This window comes from Amphiprion ocellaris, chromosome 15 (genome assembly GCF_022539595.1).
Source record: "Amphiprion ocellaris isolate individual 3 ecotype Okinawa chromosome 15, ASM2253959v1, whole genome shotgun sequence".
In the NCBI taxonomy this organism is placed as follows: Eukaryota; Metazoa; Chordata; class Actinopteri; family Pomacentridae; genus Amphiprion; species Amphiprion ocellaris.
This window is the reverse complement of record NC_072780.1, coordinates 33,111,535-33,132,918: the sequence shown is the minus strand read 5'-3', so window position 1 is coordinate 33,132,918 and position 21,384 is coordinate 33,111,535. Positions and strand designations below refer to the sequence as shown.

The window sequence follows — 21,384 nt, the reverse complement described above, 5'->3', positions numbered from 1 at the left end:
TTTTTGTTCTGTTGTGTTTTTTTTGAGGTCCAGACGTCCAGAACTCCACATACAGTAACATTCATGTAAACGTGGTGCATCAGATGTTATAAATAATCTCAGAACGGTTCCTTTGCAGCTCATTGGTGGAGCACAAGAGGTCTCTGTAGCTCAACACTGCAACGTGTTTTTCCACTCGGCAATTACACCCTCCATCAATTATATATTAAAAAAAAAACACCCCGAGACTCCAGAAGGTGTCTGAAAGAAAAGCTGCCATTTGATGTATTCAGGTGCTTTCAGAGAGAGCAGCCTATAGAGATTAACATTTCAATGGCAGACAGGAGGTTGTGACAAAGAGAGACGTGTCGCATATGGAGCTGCATTTATAACCACACCAGGACATTACGCAACATTTTCTAGATATTAGCTGATGTTTTTCATGTTGGTTGCATGAATAAATTATTTTTTTTTTGTAGGAAATGTTCCCTTAATGCAGTTTGTGTTGATACTTCCTCACAACAGATACCAGTTCAATGTTTCTCCCTTTAGAGATAGAACTCTGAGCTCATCGTGCTTCTACAGGAGGCTGTCCTTGAGAACTTCTGCCTCAACATTATTTCTAATGGTGAGAAACACTGTTTTTCCCACTTCCAAGTATCGACAGGGGAGTCTAATGAGAATGACTCATCCTTGCTTAGTGTTTAATTAAATGTAGGACAAAATGTACGGCTCCATGTGGTTGGGATGCTGTTTTTTCTATTTTTTTTTTTTTTTATTCCATCCTGCAGAACACTTTAATATTGAGATTATTGTCTGAGATGGATGATTGGCTCCCAGAGGACCAGAGTGTGTGGGAGTCTTTTCAGGGATGGATCATTGCAGTACATGTAGTTATTCAGTTCAGTTGACCTTGGAGATGGACTTGTGGTAAATACCATCGCCATGGTTACAAACGTCAAAGTGTAATCTGTAATACCTGCACAAGAATGGAAAATACTCCCATACTGCTGCTGCATTCCCATTTCTTCTACCTGGGGTTTAAAATCTACGTAGTATTTTAGAAAAGCATAGTGAAGTCATATTTATCCATCCATCCATCCATCCATCCATCCATCCATCCATCCATCCATCCATCCAAAATGCAATAAAACACAATGGTCAAAAGTCATGAATACCAACGACTTTCGTGCATGTATGAGTCATTTACCAGAAGATAACAGAATATTTTGCACTGTTTTTACAACGTGAGCATTTTATTCTATCTAATTTCACTTCCATGGAGACGGCTTTCCTTTTCTTTGAAGCATCAGAAGAGTCTGACTTACACTTGGGAGCCATAATGTAGGGTCAAAAGTTGGTAAATGTAGCACAATACAAGGTGGCGTACATCCAGAGAATATAAACAAAGCTGATTTACAGCACCGCGTGACGACGTATTCGTCCGCTCCACTCAACTAGTTCCGACGAAACGCTGTAGGTCAAGGACGTCGTAAACCGAGGACCTCCTGTAAACTTGATCAAACTAGAATCAGATGCCATTGAGAAGAGGTTGGTCTTTAGTTACATGAAGAGGTAAACAGTACCAAAGATTGTTTCCACTGCAAATGCTCAATTGGTTCTATTTCTGTGCCTGGATCTTGGAGTTCTGCTAAATAATTTGGTGCCAACTCATTTAAAATCTGAAAAACAACAATAAAATCTTAAAATTGATCCTGAAACATTGAAAGCCAATGGAGAGACAACGGTTTTGGTGTAAGAACAGAGAATGAGAGTGCAGTGTGAGAATATTCTTGGCATTTTTTTATTTTATCTTCGAAGGTAAGGTGACATCCCTGTTTGGTCCCAGCTCCATGCCTGAAATTGAGAATAGCTGTCAAACTGCCAGGTGAGGGATCTCAAGACTGCATTATAAGTACCTGATAAGTAGTGCTGTGGACCAGCCCCTTTATTAAGAGATGTCTGTTCCAGTGTAACATAGATGACATATTTAACTCCTTACTCAAACTATCAGTCTTTTCTGTCCAAAATGTAAGTATTGATGCCTCAAATCATCTTAAGCAAATGTTGTTTCTTGCCATCGGGTCGACGTGGACGTAAACACTCACGCTGCGCCTCCAGCACTAGTGCCAGGAACTTTAGCACCTGGTTGTGCTGCCAGGTCTAACGGCCTTGAGCGAAGCTGGTCTTGCAGCCCACTAAGATGTGTTTGTCTGCTTCCTCTTGCCGTCGTACTTCCTGCGCCAGAAGCTTGTGTCTATGAATAAAATTGACTGATGGATGGTTGGATGAAGGGACAACTTGAATAAACAAGACATGACGTGTTAATGAATGAGCTTTAGATGTGTTTGTGAGCAGATTTTCATGTTAGGCTAGTTGTTCACCCCTGTTTAAAGTCGGAGCTAAGCTAAGCTATGCTAAGCTAACTGTCCCCCAAACCACACAGATGTGACTGATATTATCTCAAGACTCTGGAAGAATGTGAATAAGCACATATTAAATTAGAATGTAATTTAAAAACCTGAAAACCAAAATGTAATAAAGACAAGAGCAAGATCAGATGTTAAAACATTTAATTACCCTTAAGACTAAAGGTGTTTGTTACCAGTTAGGCTGTACATTAAAAACAGTGATTTTACATAAAGATGAAACACAACAGTTCCTGTTCATGGAGCACCACCTCGTCCTCCACAGTGCTTCTCACTTTCCAGTTAAACTGAATGCACAAACAGATCACACACAAACGAGAGTGGCAGTGTGATTTATTATGAACAAAATAAAAACAACATAATTCGTCAGAACATTTGAATCCGACACGCCGTCCTACAGTACCGAACTCCTCACGCCATCGTGCTGCTTCCTTCTTAAACCCTTTAAACCACTTACAGTCTGACCATCAACGTTAACAAACCACGTCCTCGAAGTAAAACACAGGTAACATTAAAACTTAATTCAAGATGCAAACAGATAAATTATACCAAATGAGATCGATCTAAAAGCTGTAGAAAAGACTAGTTTTTAGGATTTTTTTCTGTTACATGACAGTGCATTTGAAAAGGGCGTTTTATTGGTTGATAGATTTAGACGGCATCATACTGTACATGTTCATTAATCACACTGAGGCAAAACGAAACCAAAACAGTTACATAAAACAGGATTAGAGTCGATACTACTCGTACAGGTTTCCAGTTTTATTGCCAAATACACTCCTTTGTGACATACTCAGGCAGAAACAGAACCACTCTCCGTCTGGATTCATAGATAAATCAATGCTCGGTGTGTGAGTTCTAGAAAAGCAGCGAAATGCACAACGTGACAGTCGACAAGTAGAAAAACAAACATCTGCCATGAACAAACCTCAGACAGCAGACAGCAGACACTAGCACCATCGGACAAGGATGATTTTTACAGTAGGATTTAAACTAAAAGCGTGACCGAACCTCTCATAAACAGCTACATAACTCCTTAGACGTGGGATTAAAAAAAGAAAACTGATTTTACACTCTGCCAACGTTGTGTCTCTGTCTAAATGTACAGGAGGCTGGTGTTAGTGGGTTAACGCTTCTTGAGGTTGTGAGTCCGCCGCATGCAGATCTGTTTTTCCTTCTTCGTCTTGTTTTTCTTCTTCTCCTGGTCCCATCGATGGATCTGTGGTCGGATCCTGGAGTTTAGAAGATGGTGCTCCAGCGTTTAGGGGGAGGACGGGACTTGGTGTCTCCCTGGGAAGAAGAAGATGCAGAAGTGAGGAGGAGGTGAAAGAAGAAAAACACAGATTCTGGTGTGATTTCAGTGAAATAGTTGATTGTCTACAACTTCACATTTAATGGGATTGATCCGGGCTCAAAGTAACGCCTCTAAAGATCATAAGTAGAAAAATAAACCGTGAACATTCGGGTGAAAAATGAGGCTGGTATGGTTGTTAGTTTATTATGATGACGAGCTGCTGGAGAAGTGTTTTGATGGTGAAATGAAATGACTTCTCAGTGTTTTACTGATTACTCACTGATCTCTGATGAGAGCGTCACTGTTGCATTCGAGCAAACACAGACAGGAAACACAGTGTTTATGAAGCCCAGGTTTGCAGATAGAAAGTGTGAAAAGTTCTGCAGAAACATTTAAAGTTGCTGTTCTGAGCTCACCAGGTTGAAGATCCTGGACAGTGTGCTTTGGTCTCTGCGTCTCCTGACCGGCGACTTTGTGCTCTCGGCACGTGGCGACGAAGCCTAGAAAAAGACGCTCCATGAGCACAGATGAAGCCTGGAAGCAAAGCCTGAAACCACGGCTGCTGCTTTATCACTGGGTGACCTTTCATTCACTTTACATGAGCAGCACCGTGGATGTCCCACTACTCTAACAAGACACCACGAAACTAAATGTTTTATTACAAATGGCACAATTACTGGTGCTGTAGGACGAAAAGCACACAACCACAACCAATGAGTATTTTATAAATGGAATGGGTTTGACCTCTTTGGGTTTTTAATGTGCTTTGCTGAAAGTTGAACTGATGTGGGGTTTTGTGATCCTATAACTTTGTGAAACACAGATTTTCAAAGGCCTCAAGGTCATAAAAGTCTTTAAATATTCAGATATACAGTGCCTATAAAAAGTTTTCACCCACCTTGAAAGTTTTTTCTTTTATTTTTAACATTGATTCATGGTTAATTTACATTTTTGGACAAGAATTTACAAAAGGCTCATGTCAAAGCAGATATCTACAGAATAATGAGATCTAAAATAGTATCCACCGACTTCAAATCAGTGTTTACTGGATGCACCTTTGTCTGCATTGATCCTGTGTTGGTCTCAGTCAGCCTGAACATCTGGATGCTGAAATTTTACCTTGTTTTCTTTGTAAAACTGTACAAATTCCATCTTGTTACACATGGAATATGAATAAACAGACCTTTACAAGTCCAGACACAATTTATCAATCATCTTGGGGCTTGTAACTCCTTCAGAGGAGTCATAGGTAATTTGAACTTGAACTTGAAAAATGTCTTGTATCGTTCCCTGATTAAAGGAGTTACAAGGTAGAGACTAGTGAGGGAGGCCACCAAGACACATATGACTCCTTCAAATCACTTACAAGTATCAATCCAATTTACAATTTGTGGCTTGAACTTTAAAGTTCTATTCATTGAAGAAGAATCAGGTAAAATTACAGATGTGTGGCTAAATAAGACCTATTAACACAGGCTCAGTGCTGTAATCACGGCCAAAGGTGATTACAGCACTGACTAAATACTGACTGGAGGGGGTGAATATTTAAGAATCAGTTTCACTTTTTTGAGGCAATTTCTTGTTTAAAAAAAAAAAAAAAAAAAAGCTAAATTAAAGTGACCACTATTTAATGTAGAAGAAAACTTCCAAGTAAGGTTTTAACTCATTTTACAGCCACTGTTTTAGCGTTTGTGCTGCAGCTGTGTGGTTTCTCTGCAGCAACAGCAGCCGTGTGAAGAAGAACCAGCCGTATGTGATCTGTTATTGTGAGAGAACAACATTAAAGCAGGAAAATATGAGCAGGAACAGATTGGTTTAACGGCAACCTTTAAGGAGAAAGAGAACGGATGACCGGGACAAGACAAGGTCTGGAGGGGAAAAGACTGAATGGATGATCACTGTCAAATGACAAACAAAGGGCAGTCTGGAGTCGGTGGACGGGTGAGAGGACAGGAAGGAGGGAAGAACAACAGATGGATCGGTGAGTCATCTGTGGCACAAAGGGGATAGAAGTGTTACAAAGAGCAGAGGAGGTCCTGAGAGAAGATGTTTACCGGCTGTGGTTCATAAATAGCTGAGCAGTTTCAAAGTCATCCAGAAGCAGCGAGCCGCTCTGGATTGGAGCACAGAAGGAGGTGAAATGTAATAACCTCAGCATGAAGCCCATAAATGTGTCAGACACCAATCAATCAATCTCTTTCAAATGAGATTTTCTGCTTCGAGCCGTGAGCTTTTCAGGCCCTGAACGTAAACGCTGGTAAAGCAGCACAACGTCTGAATGTGGGTTTAATTCCACAGATCAAGTATAAAAGATCTTTGAGGAGGAAGGCAGTCGAACACAAAGCAGGAGAGGCAGACTGGAGATTAGGTAACAGGTGTGCTGCAGACAAAGGAGCTCTCTACAGACGGATTTAAATGGGAACGGTGGCGTGCAGTGATTGGAGGAGGACTGTGTGACGTACCAAACCCAAGACTTCTCTCCACTGGACATGAAAAAGAAACAGACATTGAGATGAGATTCAGTGAGGACGTGAAGACACCTGCGTCCGTCTCACATTAGATGCATTGTGCTGCTATGATGCCAACCACCCTTTCTATTCGTCTGAAGAATTAATTAGTTGAAAGTCAGAACAAGATAACATGAATGTATGTGGAAGAACAATCATCTCGTGACCCGTTGAAAGGACCACAACCCCCAGTTTGGCAACCAATCATGTAAAATGTGCATCTAGATTAGAAAGATTTATGTCACCTCTGCATTGAAATGTGTTTTGCAACTAATAATTCAGACTAAAATATAACAGAAGCCTCATCAGAACCTTTACAGAACGCAGATTGTCCTTTGGTTTGATATACCTCCATTTACACCTTCAAGCCACCATGAATTCCCCTCATTTTCCACATGAGGTCACATCTGGAAACATGTTGATGGTGATAAAAAAGATCACATGAAATCCCAACATTTTCACTCGTAGGCTTCACTTATAAACGCCCCAAAAATGTTCCAAAATTGCATGTTTCTTATGTGCAAAGAACATTTTTGACATGTTTTTCCACATTTTTAGGTTTATTACTCCCCAAAGGAACATGGCGGAGTTTTGTGAGGTTCGGCGTTGGTTTTTTTGTCTGTCTGTCTGTCTGTCTCTCTGTCTGTTAGCAACATTACTCAAAAACAGACCAACAGATTTGGTTCAGAGGAAGAAATGACACAAGGACTCAAAGGATCCTAAAGATGAGCCTTGGAATGCTAGTCGCCTGTCTGCTAATGCTAGTAACTTCTTGAGGTGAGTTTCCAACTAGCCTAGGATTGCTAGGGCCTCGTCTAGGAGGATCCTAATGACTGCCGTAGTAATTCTAGGGTCTAACCTATGTATGTATACCAGAAGTCTTAGAATGCAAGCTGCTAGCCATAGCATCCCCATGACTAGCCTGGGAAAGCTAGTTGCTAGTCTAGTAGCCCTGGAATGCTTGCCACTAGCCTAGGAACTTTAATTGCTGACCAATGGATCCAAATGACTAACCTTGGACTGCTAGTTACCTGGGTAGGGATAGAAGTAACTGGCAAAGAAAGGCTAGTTACTCTGCCAATGAGTTATGTGATGATCGGCGTTGGTTTGTCTGTCTGTTAGCAACATCACTCAAAAACAGATTTGGATGAAATTTTCAGGGAAGGTCAGAAATGACACAAGGATCAAGTGATTAGATTTTGGCAGTGATGCGGCTTATAGTCTGGATCCATGGGTTTGTTAAAGATTTCTGTATCATTGTGAGATAGCGGCGTAGCATCACTGTAATCATGACAACAGGTGAACACTATGTCAGCTGCCTGCTGACGATCACATGATTGTGATCCTACTACAAATCCACCGCTGAGGACTTATCAGGACTTATCTGTCAGAAATGATCCAAGGAACCTGGTGAACCTGCTTCAATATTTCTTGGTCTAATTGTAGGTTGCATTTTTCTTTGAAATTACCATTACTTCTGTTTTCTTTTTGTCTAAAGACAGACAAAGTTTTTGGCTCTCTGTAATAATAATGGATATTATGGTTTGCATATTTTCTTCACTGTTCACTAACTGCACTGTGCCATCTGCACAACGTATGATATTTATAACTTCCGATGGATGCTTCCGGTAAGCCTTGTATTTTCTTCCTGATGTTTTCACTGTACAAGGAGAACAGGTCAGCTGACACATCCCTGTCTGAGCCCTCGTTTTATTGGTTGTTGTTAAATGTCATTGTTGCCAAAAGAGATTTTTTAGTACTTGTAAATCCTTTCCGTCTATGTTTATGTCCTTTAGCATCTGAATTATTTCTTGATGTTTTACTGTGTTGAAAGCTTTGGTGTAATTGATGAAACACATATATAAATCTAATTGTACTTGTTGGATATCTGATCATCAATAACTAATCAACAAATGCTGCATTTATTTGAAAAAAAAAATGCTGCATTTCTGACATTGCCAAATGGGGGAATGAGCAGCCTTGGAGGAGTACTGCGCTCTCTGAGTGTTTTCAAATTTTTTAATCTCACACACGGTGGCTTAAAGGTGTAGAAACTCCAAATGAAAACATCAAACCGTGTCATGAAACAAATTGCAGCAAAGAGGTGAAATCTGAAGAGTAATGAGAAACATTTGAACTGAATCGGTGCATCTTTTCATCTGGAATGATCAACACAGTATGAGTTTATGGTGAAAAACGAGACTCACCCTGGATTTAGGACGAGGAGAAGAAACCTGAGAAACACCAAAGCGACAACACAGTGACTGATTGTACAAAGAGAACGCAACAACAAACTGAAACAAACACATGATGCTGATTGATTTTCCCCCTAATGCCTTTTATGAAACGATATGTAAATGAAGGCGTCACGCAGCTTTGTAATCAGTGTGGGAAGAAGAACAGATTAGCGTTTGAAACAATGCCACACTTAAAACGCAGCTGGAGATGGATCCTAAGACAATACTGACATTTGTACCGCATTAATTAGAGGAAATTGGTTTGTTCTTGCAAGTCGAGCAGTAAAACATTGAACTCTCTCAAGGTCAAAACCAGTTTAGGTTGGAAATAATGTTAGAATGATGCAACAGAAACGGTTAAAGGTGTATGAAATGATGCAAGAGACACGGTTTGTTCAATGCAACTTACAATGCTCCTGAAGAAATGCACCACAGCGTTTTCATTGGTCCGACGGCGAGAGGAGGATTGCTGGGGTGAGGCGGCCAGGTGACCCCGGAAAGACCCCTGAGAGGATCGACAGTAGGGAGGTAAGCTCAAGAGTTTACACAGTACAATAAATATCTAAAGTTTAAATGATGCTGCTGGAGTTAAACATGCAGGAGGCAGGTTTTTAGACCTTAAAACATCAGTTGGTGGTTTAACAGTCAAAGCCCCAACACTACCAAGATGCAACTTTTCATACGTTAACCCAAAATCCTACTGGTTTTTACGTAACACAGTAGCTGTTACTGTCAAGCAAACTTCTGAAATGCCACTAAAAGAAGGCACAACTTCAGCTTGTTTCCTTTCACAGCTCTGAAGCAAATGAACTCAGTTGCGTCATGTCTCCATAAGGTGGCGCTGTAGGTTACATGACTGTAATAAACACAGTAGAAGAAGTTGGAAACAACACCATTAGTTTGTCAATTGCTAACAAACCTCAAAGAAGAGGAAACCAATTACATTTCCACATAAAAATGGATTCAAAATGGATAACAATGATCTTCTGGAATAAATCACTGCAGAAAGATTCTAAATGACCAAAAATGAACTTTGGGCATCAATGTGATTTCTGCTAATATATCTAAAGACACAAAATTGCCAGTAAAATACACAGAATAACCAGAGAAATGTGCAAAATTACCACAAAAAGACATAAACTACCATTTAAAAAAAAATGCAAAATCACAACAATAACCTAAAATCATCACAAAGAGTGGTGAAATTGCTGCAAAAAGATACGAGTCCACCACAAAATGATGAAAAATCACAACAAAAACACACAAAATCACTACAAACACGCACAATGTCTACAGAGTGACTAAAAATCAACACAAAAAGATGCTAAATTACAGAAAGACAGAAATCTTTGCAAAATGATGCAAAATCACCAAAAATAAGAATAAAATGACCAAAAATGAACTTTCAATGTGACTCTTTCTGATATTGGTATATTTTAAATGATCGCAAAAATGAATAAATGAGGAGGATTTCAGTTGTGAAAGTTGTAGTTGTTTCTTCATGTCAGCTGGTACCAGACATGTTCATGTTGTCTGGTGGCGAATTCGACAAGAAAGCAGCGACATAAGAGCTGGTTTGAAAAAGATGTTTCCATTATCTCCCAACAAGCACATTAAATCCTTTTAGAAAAAGCCAAAAATTGCCTTTTTTTGCCTAATTTTACTGTTTCCATTAGCTAATCTGATCTAAGATGGAAACTAAAATAGACAGCAAACACAAGATGCAACACCATGCTTTATGTTGAGAAATGTGCAAATATAATCCATCTGTTGTTGATTAACACCATAAAAACTCACTTTTGTTTATTAAAGTTGCTTATTTAGAAGTTTCTTTCCATGAAACTAGCTTAAAATGTTGTTGATGCAACTCTGTACTGCTTTTTCTACAATCTGCAGATCTATACAGACTCACCAGCTCACCTACAACTCAAACACTGTAAAACTACTTTACGCTACCCAATAACAAGTTGTGATATTGGACTGTTTTAGCCAAAAATAGGAAGAATAAAAATAGAGAATGCTCCACCGTGCAGCTGACAGGATTGGTTCTTCAGATTTGTTAGACATGAAACTCTGGAGGTCCGAATCCGTGTTTTCTGACACCGTCATCAATAAGCTGCAGCTTCAATTTAATGCTTATTTTGCCAATGATTTGTCCTCTCGTGCATAAAGAAACACCATATGGATATGTTGACAATACAAAAACTGAATTTTCATGAGAGAGTGCCTTTAAAACAAATTGAAATCCTTAAAGATGCTGTAAGGTTTTGTGGGTGTTTGACAGCTAACTCAACAATATTTTGTTCCTCTGATGAAAACCAACAATAAAAAAATACACCGCTGTCTGTTTATTCCAATTTATTTACCTTTTATTACTTTGCCAAGAAAGACGGCGGAGTTATTTGATGATTGTCGGTTCATCTATCTGTCTGTTTGTCAGCAACATTACTCAAAAACAGATAAACAGATTTGGATGAAATTTCCAGGAAAGGTCAGAAATGACACAAGGACCAAGTGATTAGATTTTGACAGTGATGCAGCTTATAGTCTGGATCCACAGATCTGTTAAAGATTTCTGTATCATTGCCAGATAGCAGCATGGCGTCACTGTAACCATGACAACAAGTGAACACTACGTCAGCTGCCTGCTGATGATCACATGATTGTGATCCACTTACAAATCCACCTCTGAGGACTTATCAGGACTTATCCATCAGAAATGATCCAAGGAACAATTGATTAAATTGTGGGGGTGTTTCTGAGTCCCATCAATGCCTGCTACATATTTAGGTCACGTGATTCGGTATCCGTACATAATGTGCACATGCACAACACACGCCGTGATTTCTGATCATCAATAACTAATAAACAAATGCTGCATTTCTAATAATGCCATATGGGGGACTGAGCAGCCTTGGAGGAGGACTGCGCTCTCTGAGGGCTTTTCTAGTTCAGCTTGTTTCTTTGTTTTATCAGTGCAAATGAGCACAAATCAACCTAAAAAGACTTCTATGATACATGCGAACTGATGATTTTATGTTTTATAAAGGAAACAAAGAACATCTGAGCTGCAGCTATTCAGATAGAAGCTTTGTGGTTAAGAGCAGCCGACTCTTGAAGGTTCCTCCCGTCAAACACTGAAAGAATCCTGAATCCTTGTCTGGTTTTCTATCTGCAGCATCACAGCCCTTTTTAGACTCTACAGACTAAATTTAGCTGCACCACGCTGCCTTCATTTAGATCTGCTTCTTCCTCCACAGGAGCTCAGTCGTTGTATATCAGAGTTTGTCTTTGCATCGTGTTGCAAGACTCAAAATGTCATCATAACAGAGGCGAAGGGTGAACAAACTAACAAAACTTGTGATGGGATCCAGAACTGGAGCCCAGAAAGTTAACAACACACATTAAATATGTTAGGGAAGACTTCATTATTTTCTATCACACTAAAGTTTAAATAAGTCAGTTAAGATGTTGCCCGTGGATCGATCTGGACTAAAAATAGAGTATAAAGAGGTTTATGTGTAGATTTTTGGGGGAATTCCTTTTAATATTTAGTCCATATATTAGCTGATGCATAAAAAATTCCCCAGAATGCAGGAATTAAAGAGGAAAACCCCCAGAAGTCCCATTTAATGCATCCCTCCATAGTGTTAAAACAAAAAATGTGAATCTACCTTTTGGAAATTTGCCCACATATTAAAAATTAGCCTGTAATGACAAGACAGCACTAAACCTACACCGACTTTAGGAGTTTTTCCACAAGAAAATGTAAAATTTGTGCTGAATTTAAGATTTCTTTGTATAAGAAAATGCAGAAATTAAACAGAAATTAAATGCCAGTCATTATTGGTGTCCTTTAAATATTTAGGCCACATTTCAGATGATTACTATTTTTTTTTTTTTAAAATAGCAAAATGTTAATTTCAAGCTTGGAGTTTAAAACTTTTTTGTAACTACAGGTTGCTTTTAAATATTTGGCCCCCCTTTTCAGGTTACCAATTTTTGCACTTAGATAGACAGATTTTTTATTTTTTCTTAAAAGAAAACGTTAAATTTGAGCCAAACTCAAGATTTTTTGATAAGAAAATGTTAAATTTAGCTGAATTAACTTTTTATAAAGGTTTTTGTAAAAAGACAAAATGCTAAATTTACACTGAATTTAGGACTTTTTATGAAGAAATCTTGAATTTAACTTCATATTTTCTTGTTATTACAGGTTGCTTTTTAACACTTGGGTCACTTTCCAGATGATTTTTTTAAAAATATTGTTGACAAAAACATTTTTTTTCTTCTTAAAAAGACTTACATCCAATATCAATTTCAAATTTTCTTATTAAAAAAAACTTAGATTTAGCTTGAATTTAACATTTCTGATGAAGAACTCTCTGAATTTCATTTTGAAACTGTATTTAAGAGTTACTGAATAAGAGGGTCTGCTTCAGATAGTAAACCTTCAATCAAACTAGTATGAATTTAAATAGTTTTACTTTAAAAGGAAGTAGATTTTTGCTATTTATTTTTTTATTTATTTATTTATTTTTTAGCATAACAAGGTGAGGAAGACCAAAAATATGGCCATAAACTCAAGTAACCCTCAAGGAAATTAAATAACTACAATTAATTTTTTTAAATCTAAAAAAACTAAAAGAAATCCAGCAATTTGGCTTTTAGGTTTAACACTGCAGGAGGAACTGCTGCAGATGATGCTCACCTTGCTCCTCTTCTTTTTGTCTCCTCCAAAGAATCTGCTAATCTGGTCCATGAGCCCAGGGTTCTTCTTTTTCCTGCCCAGCCCGAAGGCGCTCTGCCCTGAGGTGCTCGCCGTTGCCATGCTAGCTGCTGCTCAGGTTCTTCCTCTAGTCCTCTTCCGACCGGTGCGAAGCCCACAGTGCCGACGCTCGGCTCCTTCAAGGAGGTCTGCAGCCGGTCTGACGCTCGGGGGGCGTCTTTGAAGGTGTCGTCCCCCCGGGGCACCACGGGACACGAGGAGGGTCGGGTCCACGGCCTGGCTCCGGTCCAGACATTCTTCTGGCTTCAGTGGCTGTGTCAGTCGCTGCCGCCCTCCGCATGGGCCGGCCATTGTTCCTCTCCCATCTGCCTCACCCCGAACGCCGGGACAACAAGACCAATCTCTGAGGCTGAACTCACACCCTGATGCAAAGCAGCCGAAGCACTGAGGGGCCCATTGTTGGTCCGGACCCGTATATCTCCCTGATGCATTGACTTTAAATCGGACCTACAGACTGGAGAGGCCCCGAAGAAAGAGAAAGATTATTGTGAGAAAGATGCGCCAAGTATCTGTATCTGCACAGTAATAAAATAAACTAGACGTGACTTTGGGTTTTCTTCATTTTAGTGACTTCAAACCAGAACGGGTGAAATCTGTTGGACATCTGCAGCTACAGTCATGAACAAAAGTTGAAATGCACTTGTAAAGGCCAAGTTTTCTGTATCGGAATCATTGAAACACATGCGTCTTCATCACAAAAATAACCTTGTATTTTGGTTCTTTCATAGATTTATCAATCCTTGGGGTCAAAAATATACATACAACAACTTGAATTAACAGTTTTGGTGATGTAGAAAGTTGTGTTTTTCAAATTTTCTAGTGTCATGACCTCTTAACATCTCCTGAGCAATTCCAGTCGACTACAGCTGCTGACTCCTCTGATTCTAATTAAATAGAACCCATTCGATCCACTCATTAGACTCATACACTACAGTGGGAAAGTCTGAATGTGTTTTGGTTCTTTCATAAATTTATTAAAGGTCTTCTAGAAATTTGACCAAAAATATCCATACAGCAACTTGAATTATCAATTTTGTTGATTTAGAAAGTTAATCAGATTTTCTTAGTTTCATGTACTCTTAACTTCTCCTGAGTGATTCCAGTCGACTACAGCTGCTGACTCCTCTGATCCAGTTTAAATAGAACCATTAGATACACTCATTAGACTCAAACACTACAGTGGGAAAGTCTGAGGAGCTCAGCAAAGATCTGAAGAAGAAAGTCATCGACTTGAACAAGTCAGAAAGTCACTTGGAGCCATTTCAAAGCAGCTTGAGATCCAGAATCATCTGTTTGTCAGAATAAAGTTCATGGTCCAGTTGTGTTACTGCCACCATCAGGAAGAAAACACAAACTATCACCTGCTGCTGAGAGACCATTGGTCAGGATGGTCAAGAGTCAACCAAGAATCATCAGAAAGCAGGTCTGAATGAATGAGAAGCTGCTGGAACACAGCTGTCAGTGTCCACAGGGTTTTACATCAACATGAGCTGAGAGGATCCATGAAGAAGGAAGTTCTTCCTCTAGAAGCAGAACCTTAAAGCTCCACTCAAGTCTGCTGCTGATCACATGGACAAAGAAAAAGCCTTCTGGAGGAAAGTTCTGTGGTGAGATGGAAGAAAACCTGAGCAGAAATATGTTTGGAGGAGAGAAGGTGAGGCCTTTAACCTCAAGAACACCAAACCTACCATCAAGCATGGTGGTGGCAGTATCATGCTATGGGGCTTTCTAGAAGTGCTTCTGGACTGGTTCTGGACTGGTTTCAGACTGGATGGGTCTTGGACTTTTTCTTAGGAGTAGTTTAAGTTTGGTTTTGTCCAGATTTTTTACTTGTTTTTGACTTTTTTAGGATTGGTCTCAGTTTGTATTCTGAGTGGTTCTGAACATTTTTGGGACTGGTTTAGGTTTGATTTTGGTCCTGGTTTTAGACCTTTTAAGGACTGGTTTAGGACTGGATTCAGACTGTCTTGGGTGGCTCTTTCTTTGAACCCCAAGAACACCAAATCAACCATCAAGCATGGTGGTGGAAGTGGCATGTTCTGGGGCTTTCTAGAAGTGCTTCTGGACTGGTTTCAGACTGGATGCTGGACTGGTTTTGGACTTTCTTGGGACTGGTTTATGTTTGGCTTCAATCTTGGTTCTCCTGGTTTTGGATTTAAAGTTGGTTTAGGATTTATTTTACTCTGGATCTGGTCCTGGATGAGGACTGGTTTCAGACTGTCTTGGACTTTTTAGTAGTTAAGGTTTTGGTGCTGATTTTGTACTGGTTTTTGAATTTTTAAAAACTGGTTTCAGACTGGATTCTGACTGGTTCTGAACATTTGTTTGGACTGATTTAGGTTTGATTTCGGTCAAACATAAACCAGTCGGTCCTCTAGACCTTTTTAGGACTGGTTTAGTTCTGGTTTCAGACTGTCTTGGATGGATCTTTTTTTAGCCCCAAGAACAGCAAATCTACCACCAAGCATGGTGGTGGCAGTATCATGCTCTGTGGACCTGGAGCTTTACACAAAGTAAATGGAATAATGAAGAAGGAGGATCACCTCCACATTCTTCAGGAAAACCTAAAACCATCAGCAGAAGGTTGATCTTGGACGATGTTTCAACAAGTCAATGAGCCCAAACACACATCAGACGTGGTAAAGAAATGGTTGAATCCACTGAACTCCCATCAGGTCAGTGTCTTAAATACCTTATTCTAAATTTCCATGCATGTTTACCTAGTTTTCGTTGCCATTCTGCCACATTGCAGCACTACAAGCAGTCCTGGACGTGTTGTTTCACCCAGAAAGGCTGCAGCGGTTGGCGAACAAAGCGACATCTGTTGTGAGGTAAGTTGTGTTAGAAAACACCCATGCAGCATCAGAATATTAATATTTTGGAACAGATGTCTTTTTGTTTTCACTGCTTCTTATTTCAAGTCAGAAAATAACTTTTCCAGAAAAAAATGTGAAGCTTCAAGTGAGTGTGTTTTCATACCACGGGACCTTTTTCCAGGATTAGTTTCAGATTATTTTATGTCACTGTGTCAGTGTTTGGCTGATGTATCTGATGTTAATAAACACAGATGGAACAGTTGGAGGTGTGAATCAGTCAGGAAGAACAATTCAATCAGTGACAGTGTCTGTGCAGCCCAACTTGTGCATAAAACACAATAGCTATTGTATGTTTGTGTGATGTTTTGTTGTTTTTTTTTTTTTTTTTTAAATTAAAAATAGTTATTATTGTTTGTTTATTGTGAATGCTTGTGTAACTGCTGCAGAACAAATCGCCCTTCAAGGGACAAATAATAAAGTTGAATTTGAACACAGGCTGAGACAGAACAGACCAGTAGATCTAAGATGTTTCACTTCCAAGACAGCAGAAGAACCAGACTTTACTTTGGTTTGTTCCCAGTTAGGTGTTTCTAGTCACATAAAAAGTGTGAAGAGTTGTCAATTCAGGAAGTTAAACAAATTATGGGGTCTTCCCGGCCATTAAACCAAAGAAAGTTTGCAAATGTTTCCACAGATTTGGTTCCTGTTTTTCATTTCATTTGTAAGGTTTTGTTTTTATGTTTTCTACCATAGCCAGCCATTCCATCCATCCATCCATTATCTATACACCACTTAATCCTCACTAGGGTCATGGGGGGTGGAGTCTATCCCAGCTGACTCAGGTGAAGGCAGGGGACACCCTAGACAGGTCACCAGTCTGTCACAGGGCTACATACAGAGACAAACAATCACTCTCACATTCACACCTACGGGCAATTTAGAATAATCAATTAACCTCAGCATATTTTTGGACTGTGGGAGGAAGCCGGAGTACCCGGAGAAAACCCACGCATGCACAGGGAGAACATGCAAACTCCATGCAGAAAGATCCCGGGAAAGCCGGGACGCGAACCAGGGATCTTCTCGCTGCAAGGCCAAAGTGCTAACCACTACACCACTGTGCAGCCCTAGCCAGCCATTCCTTGGTGGCTAATTCGCTAGCACTACTCAGCTAGTCACTAGCATCCTTCAACTAATGACTGAAATTCCTAAGCTAGTTATTACTATCCCTAGACTAGCCACTAGCATTCTTACACTAGTCATTAGTATCCCAAGACTAGCCACAGGCAAGTCATTAGGATCTTTTGGCTAACAGTTAGCATTCCTAGGCTAGTCATTAGCATTTCTTGGTTTACTGATTTAGGTAAACTTTTTCAGTTGCAAACATTATTTTAATGGGTTGGGTTGTCATTATAATATTGCATCGACTTAGTAAAATTGTCTTGAGAGCTAAAATTTTCTCCATTTTAAGGTCAGGATTTGAAGTCCCCTTCTTCTACTTACTCATTAGTGTGGCAACTTCATGTATTAAAATTTGCCAAATTAAAAACCTGTGTTCATAATTATGGCAGGTAAGTACATAACACTTGAGAGATCATTTTAAAAACATGGGAAAACTAGTCGGTACAAGTTAATTATTATGAATAATGCACTTTAAGCTTCTCTCTACACTACCAGTCATTAATTAAAAATATTTCTGACTGCAAAGGAAAATCTAGGATTCAGTTAATGGTTGAACATATGTACATGAATTAAAGTTGATCTAAATGAGTTAAAGTTGTTCTATATTAAAGTTACTTTTTATTAGTCAAAGTTGCTCCACATTAATTAAAGTTGCCCTGTGTTAGTTAAATTTGCTCTATAGGAGTTAAAATTGCTCGATATTAAAGTTGCTTTATATTAGTCAGAGTTGCTCTATATTAGCTAAAGTTGCTCTAAATGAGTTAAAGTTGACCGACTGTACCTTCATAAGAAGTTGTAATGACGCCCAAATGTTATTTTTTTAATGTGTTTTAAGTGAGATGAATAATTTGAAAAGGACTAACCAAGTACCACAGTAATGCAAACTTTTTAATCTTCTAGCAGCTCAGCAACTCGGAGGAAATGAAAACTCTCGTTAAACTGTAGAGAGACGAGGCCTTTACGTGAACTCGTCCACTGAGGAATCCTCCACATGTGGGAGAACATGAACTGATATCGCTGAGGTCCATGGAGCCAACATGGCTGCCCAGTTTCCTGTATAAAATGGACCCGGACGGAGACACGTTGGGACACAGAGCGTCCGTTTGTCCCGCGGGCCCGGACCTCGGCGCTGCACCCACGGCTCGGACCGAGGCTGCTGCAGGAATGCACTGAGTGGGATCAACGCTCTGCACTCGTGTCCAGAAGAGCCTCGGGTTTGTTCCCGGGGCCGGAGGGCCGGGGCTGAGCGACGGGGAAACAATAGCCGCCATGGAGGAGAGCTGTGGGACACAAATACGGGAGATATCCTTGAACCCCAGCAGGAATGTCGATGCAGACCAAGACGCCCACCGACAGCTGAAAGAAAGCCTCCCTCTGTCCGTCACATGTGCAGGAGACCACAGGAGGCTTTTTTACAGAGTTCAGCTTCAACAGTTTTTATGACTCCTGCAACCTCCGAGAGCAAACGCAGACGCAAACATGAGGCGAGGAGGTTCCTAGAGTTAGCTGGACGCTGAATTTAGTGTCTTTTTAAACTTTTCAGGGACAAAGGTGTCACCAAAACCCAAAACACAAGCCTGCACTGCAAAAATTCAAAATCTTACCAAGTCTATTTGTCTTATTTTTAGTCAAAATGTCGAAATTCACTTAAGAGACATTTCAAGAGATGGAGGGACTTGTTTTAAGACAATGCATCTTAAATATCTTGTTAAGTCAAACAATCTTGAAATTATCTTGTTTTGAGTTGAATTTTACAAGAAAACTCAAAATAAGTTTAACCCTCGTGTCGTCCTGTGGGTCAAAATTGACCCGTTTTAAAGTCTGAAAATGTTTGGAAAAAAAAAATATTTTCACAGTGAAACTTCTGATGTCCACATTTTCAACATTTTTGGTAAATCTTTGAACATTTTTTGGTGGAAAAAAAAAGAAATGTTAAAAATGTTTCTGAAGAACATTCACAAAAAAATCAACTATAATCAACAATTTTTATGTGAATGTTCTTAAGAAAATATTAGAAGTTTTACTGATATATATGGAATCACTTTAGATATTTTTAGGATTTTTTTTGGAAGATTTTTACTACCATTCAAAAGTTTCAAGTCATTTGTCTAAAATGACAAGAAAAATACAAGATCTCCATCAGATTTCTCTTTGTTTGACCATCAATATCCATCTTTTTGGCTGAAACTACAGTTTTATGTCTGACCACATAATTTTAAGAAAAAATATGTATATTAAGAATTCTGTTATTGTACAGATTTTCCCCATGTTAATGAAACACAGATTTTATCAACTAAACTCACAGGAAAAAGTATTAATTTACATGTAGACTGTAAAATGAAGAAAGCTGATCATAATGTCCACATCAAAAATCAGTAATTTAAAATATAGTTGCTGTCGTTGTTGTTATTTATTTACATGTTGACTGTCAAAAAAATAAAGCATGCTGCAAATATCATGTAGATCAAAAACCTCTTTTCTGGTATATATTTACAAAGTGTGATAAGATTTCACTGTTTTACTGTATTTTAATGAGCTAAAAATGTAAGTATTTCACAGATATTTGCTGCTATTTTCACAGTTTTACAATTTTTGAAAGTTCCCTTGTATTAAACAGGGGAACTTTCAAAAATTTTTGGAACTCTCGCTGCCAGATTGTCACCATTCTTATTTAGAAAAATCTGCCATTTGTTTGAAAATGACACCTTTGTGCAATAGCAGTGAGATTAATAATAAGATAAGGTATGATACGACATGATATAAGATGACTTAAGATGAGATACGATGAGATACGATACAACACGATAAGCTGACATAAGATGAGATATGATAACAGGACATATTACATGGTGAGACAAGATTAAATATGATACAGTATGAGATGAGATATGATACTATATGATCAGATGAGATGAGATGAAATAAGATAAGATACGATACAACATGACATGACAACATGAGATATGATGAGATGAGATACGGTATGATAAAATGAGATATGATCCAGTACGAGGAGATGGAATGAGATGAGATGAAATAAGACAAGATATGATACATTATGATACGATTTGACACAATAACGTGAGATACGGTTAGATGAGATACACTATGATGAGTCGAGATGTCATGGTGTCGTATCGTCTCATATTGTATCTCAGTTCATCTCAGTTTATCGTATTATAGCTCATCTCATTGTATCTCATATCGTATTGTATCGTATTTCATCATATCTGATGTTATCGTGTCGTATCATTTTATATCACATCTTATTTCATAACATCTAATTCCATCTCATTGTACTGTATCATGTCTCATCTTATCATACCGTATCTCATCTCATTGTATCTCAATTATCATATCATATGGTGTCTTGTAATGTCGTATCTCATCGTATCGTGTCATGTCATATCTCACCAAATCTCACCGTATCTCTTTGTATTTCATCTTATGTCCTCTTATCATATCATATTGTATCATATCTCATCTCATTGTATCATACCTAATCTTGTCTCTTCTCACTGTATCGTATCTCATTGTATCTCATCTTATCACTTGAGATACGATGAGATATGATAAGATACCTTATGATAAGATGAGACATTTGTAACATATTTTTTGACACACTCGCTGCCAGATTTTCACCATTCTTATTTGGAAAAATCTGTCATTTGTTTGAAAATGACACCTTTGTGCAATAGCAGTCATGTTGTTTGGTTTGAGCTTTTCAGCAGCGATTCAGCTTCAGCTTTCTAACAGCAGCAATCCTGCAACAATCTCTGCAGGACTTTCATCCACTTACACTTAATTTAGTTCAACTGTAGAAGAGGAGATTTCAGTCGACTATCAGAAATGAGTCAAACTGGTCCTTCACTGCGAGCAAATCATTGTAAAAAAACAGACCAGATTCAGTCTCATGTGTACATGATGCATTAAATGTTGCTCAGAGTGAAGAGTCTTTTGTGCTGTTGTGTGTTGGCTCACCCTGGATGACCTCTTCAGCTCCATCTGATGCCTATAGATGACAACATAGTGGCTGATGTCAGGCCAAATGAAGCCTCTTCACTTCCTGCTTTCAAAGAAACAACATCTGATTGTGTCTGTGATGAACAAAGAGCCACAATTTAAAGTTAACACTGGAAAGCACGGCGCTG

General features: G+C 39.0%; 1 protein-coding gene across 6 annotated transcripts; it reads right to left on the bottom strand.

Annotated features, from left to right (window-relative positions):
• Positions 1–2,535: 2,535 nt before the first annotated feature.
• Positions 2,536–13,383, bottom strand: mbpa (myelin basic protein a). 6 transcript variants are annotated; one of them, XM_055018118.1, is made up of 8 exons: positions 13,158–13,383; positions 8,856–8,951; positions 8,417–8,443; positions 6,165–6,185; positions 5,757–5,815; positions 4,119–4,202; positions 3,983–4,003; positions 2,536–3,698 (listed from the first exon to the last, which is right to left on the bottom strand). In XM_055018118.1, the coding sequence occupies exons 1-8, from the start codon at positions 13,275–13,277 to the stop codon at positions 3,527–3,529; spliced, it is 600 nt and encodes a 199-aa protein (XP_054874093.1). In that variant the 5' UTR covers positions 13,278–13,383; the 3' UTR covers positions 2,536–3,526. The 6 variants fall into 6 exon arrangements, with proteins under 6 accessions (XP_054874093.1, XP_054874094.1, XP_023126895.1 ...); XM_055018119.1 differs by lacking the exon at positions 3,983–4,003 and having other exon boundaries at positions 13,158–13,381; XM_023271127.3 differs by lacking the exons at positions 3,983–4,003; positions 5,757–5,815 and having other exon boundaries at positions 13,158–13,376.
• Between the last annotated feature and the right edge of the window lie 8,001 nt (positions 13,384–21,384).

Coding starts and splice junctions, on each gene's coding strand:
- mbpa (XM_055018118.1), bottom strand. CDS start 13,277: ATGGCAACGGCGAGCACCTCAGGGCAGAGCGCCTTCGGGCTGGGCAGG. Junction 8,444..8,855: donor TGCATTTCTTCAGGAGCATT/GTAAGTTGCATT, acceptor GGTGTTTCTCAG/GTTTCTTCTCCTCGTCCTAA. Junction 4,203..5,756: donor CTATTTATGAACCACAGCCG/GTAAACATCTTC, acceptor GTCTTTTTCTAG/GCTTCGTCGCCACGTGCCGA.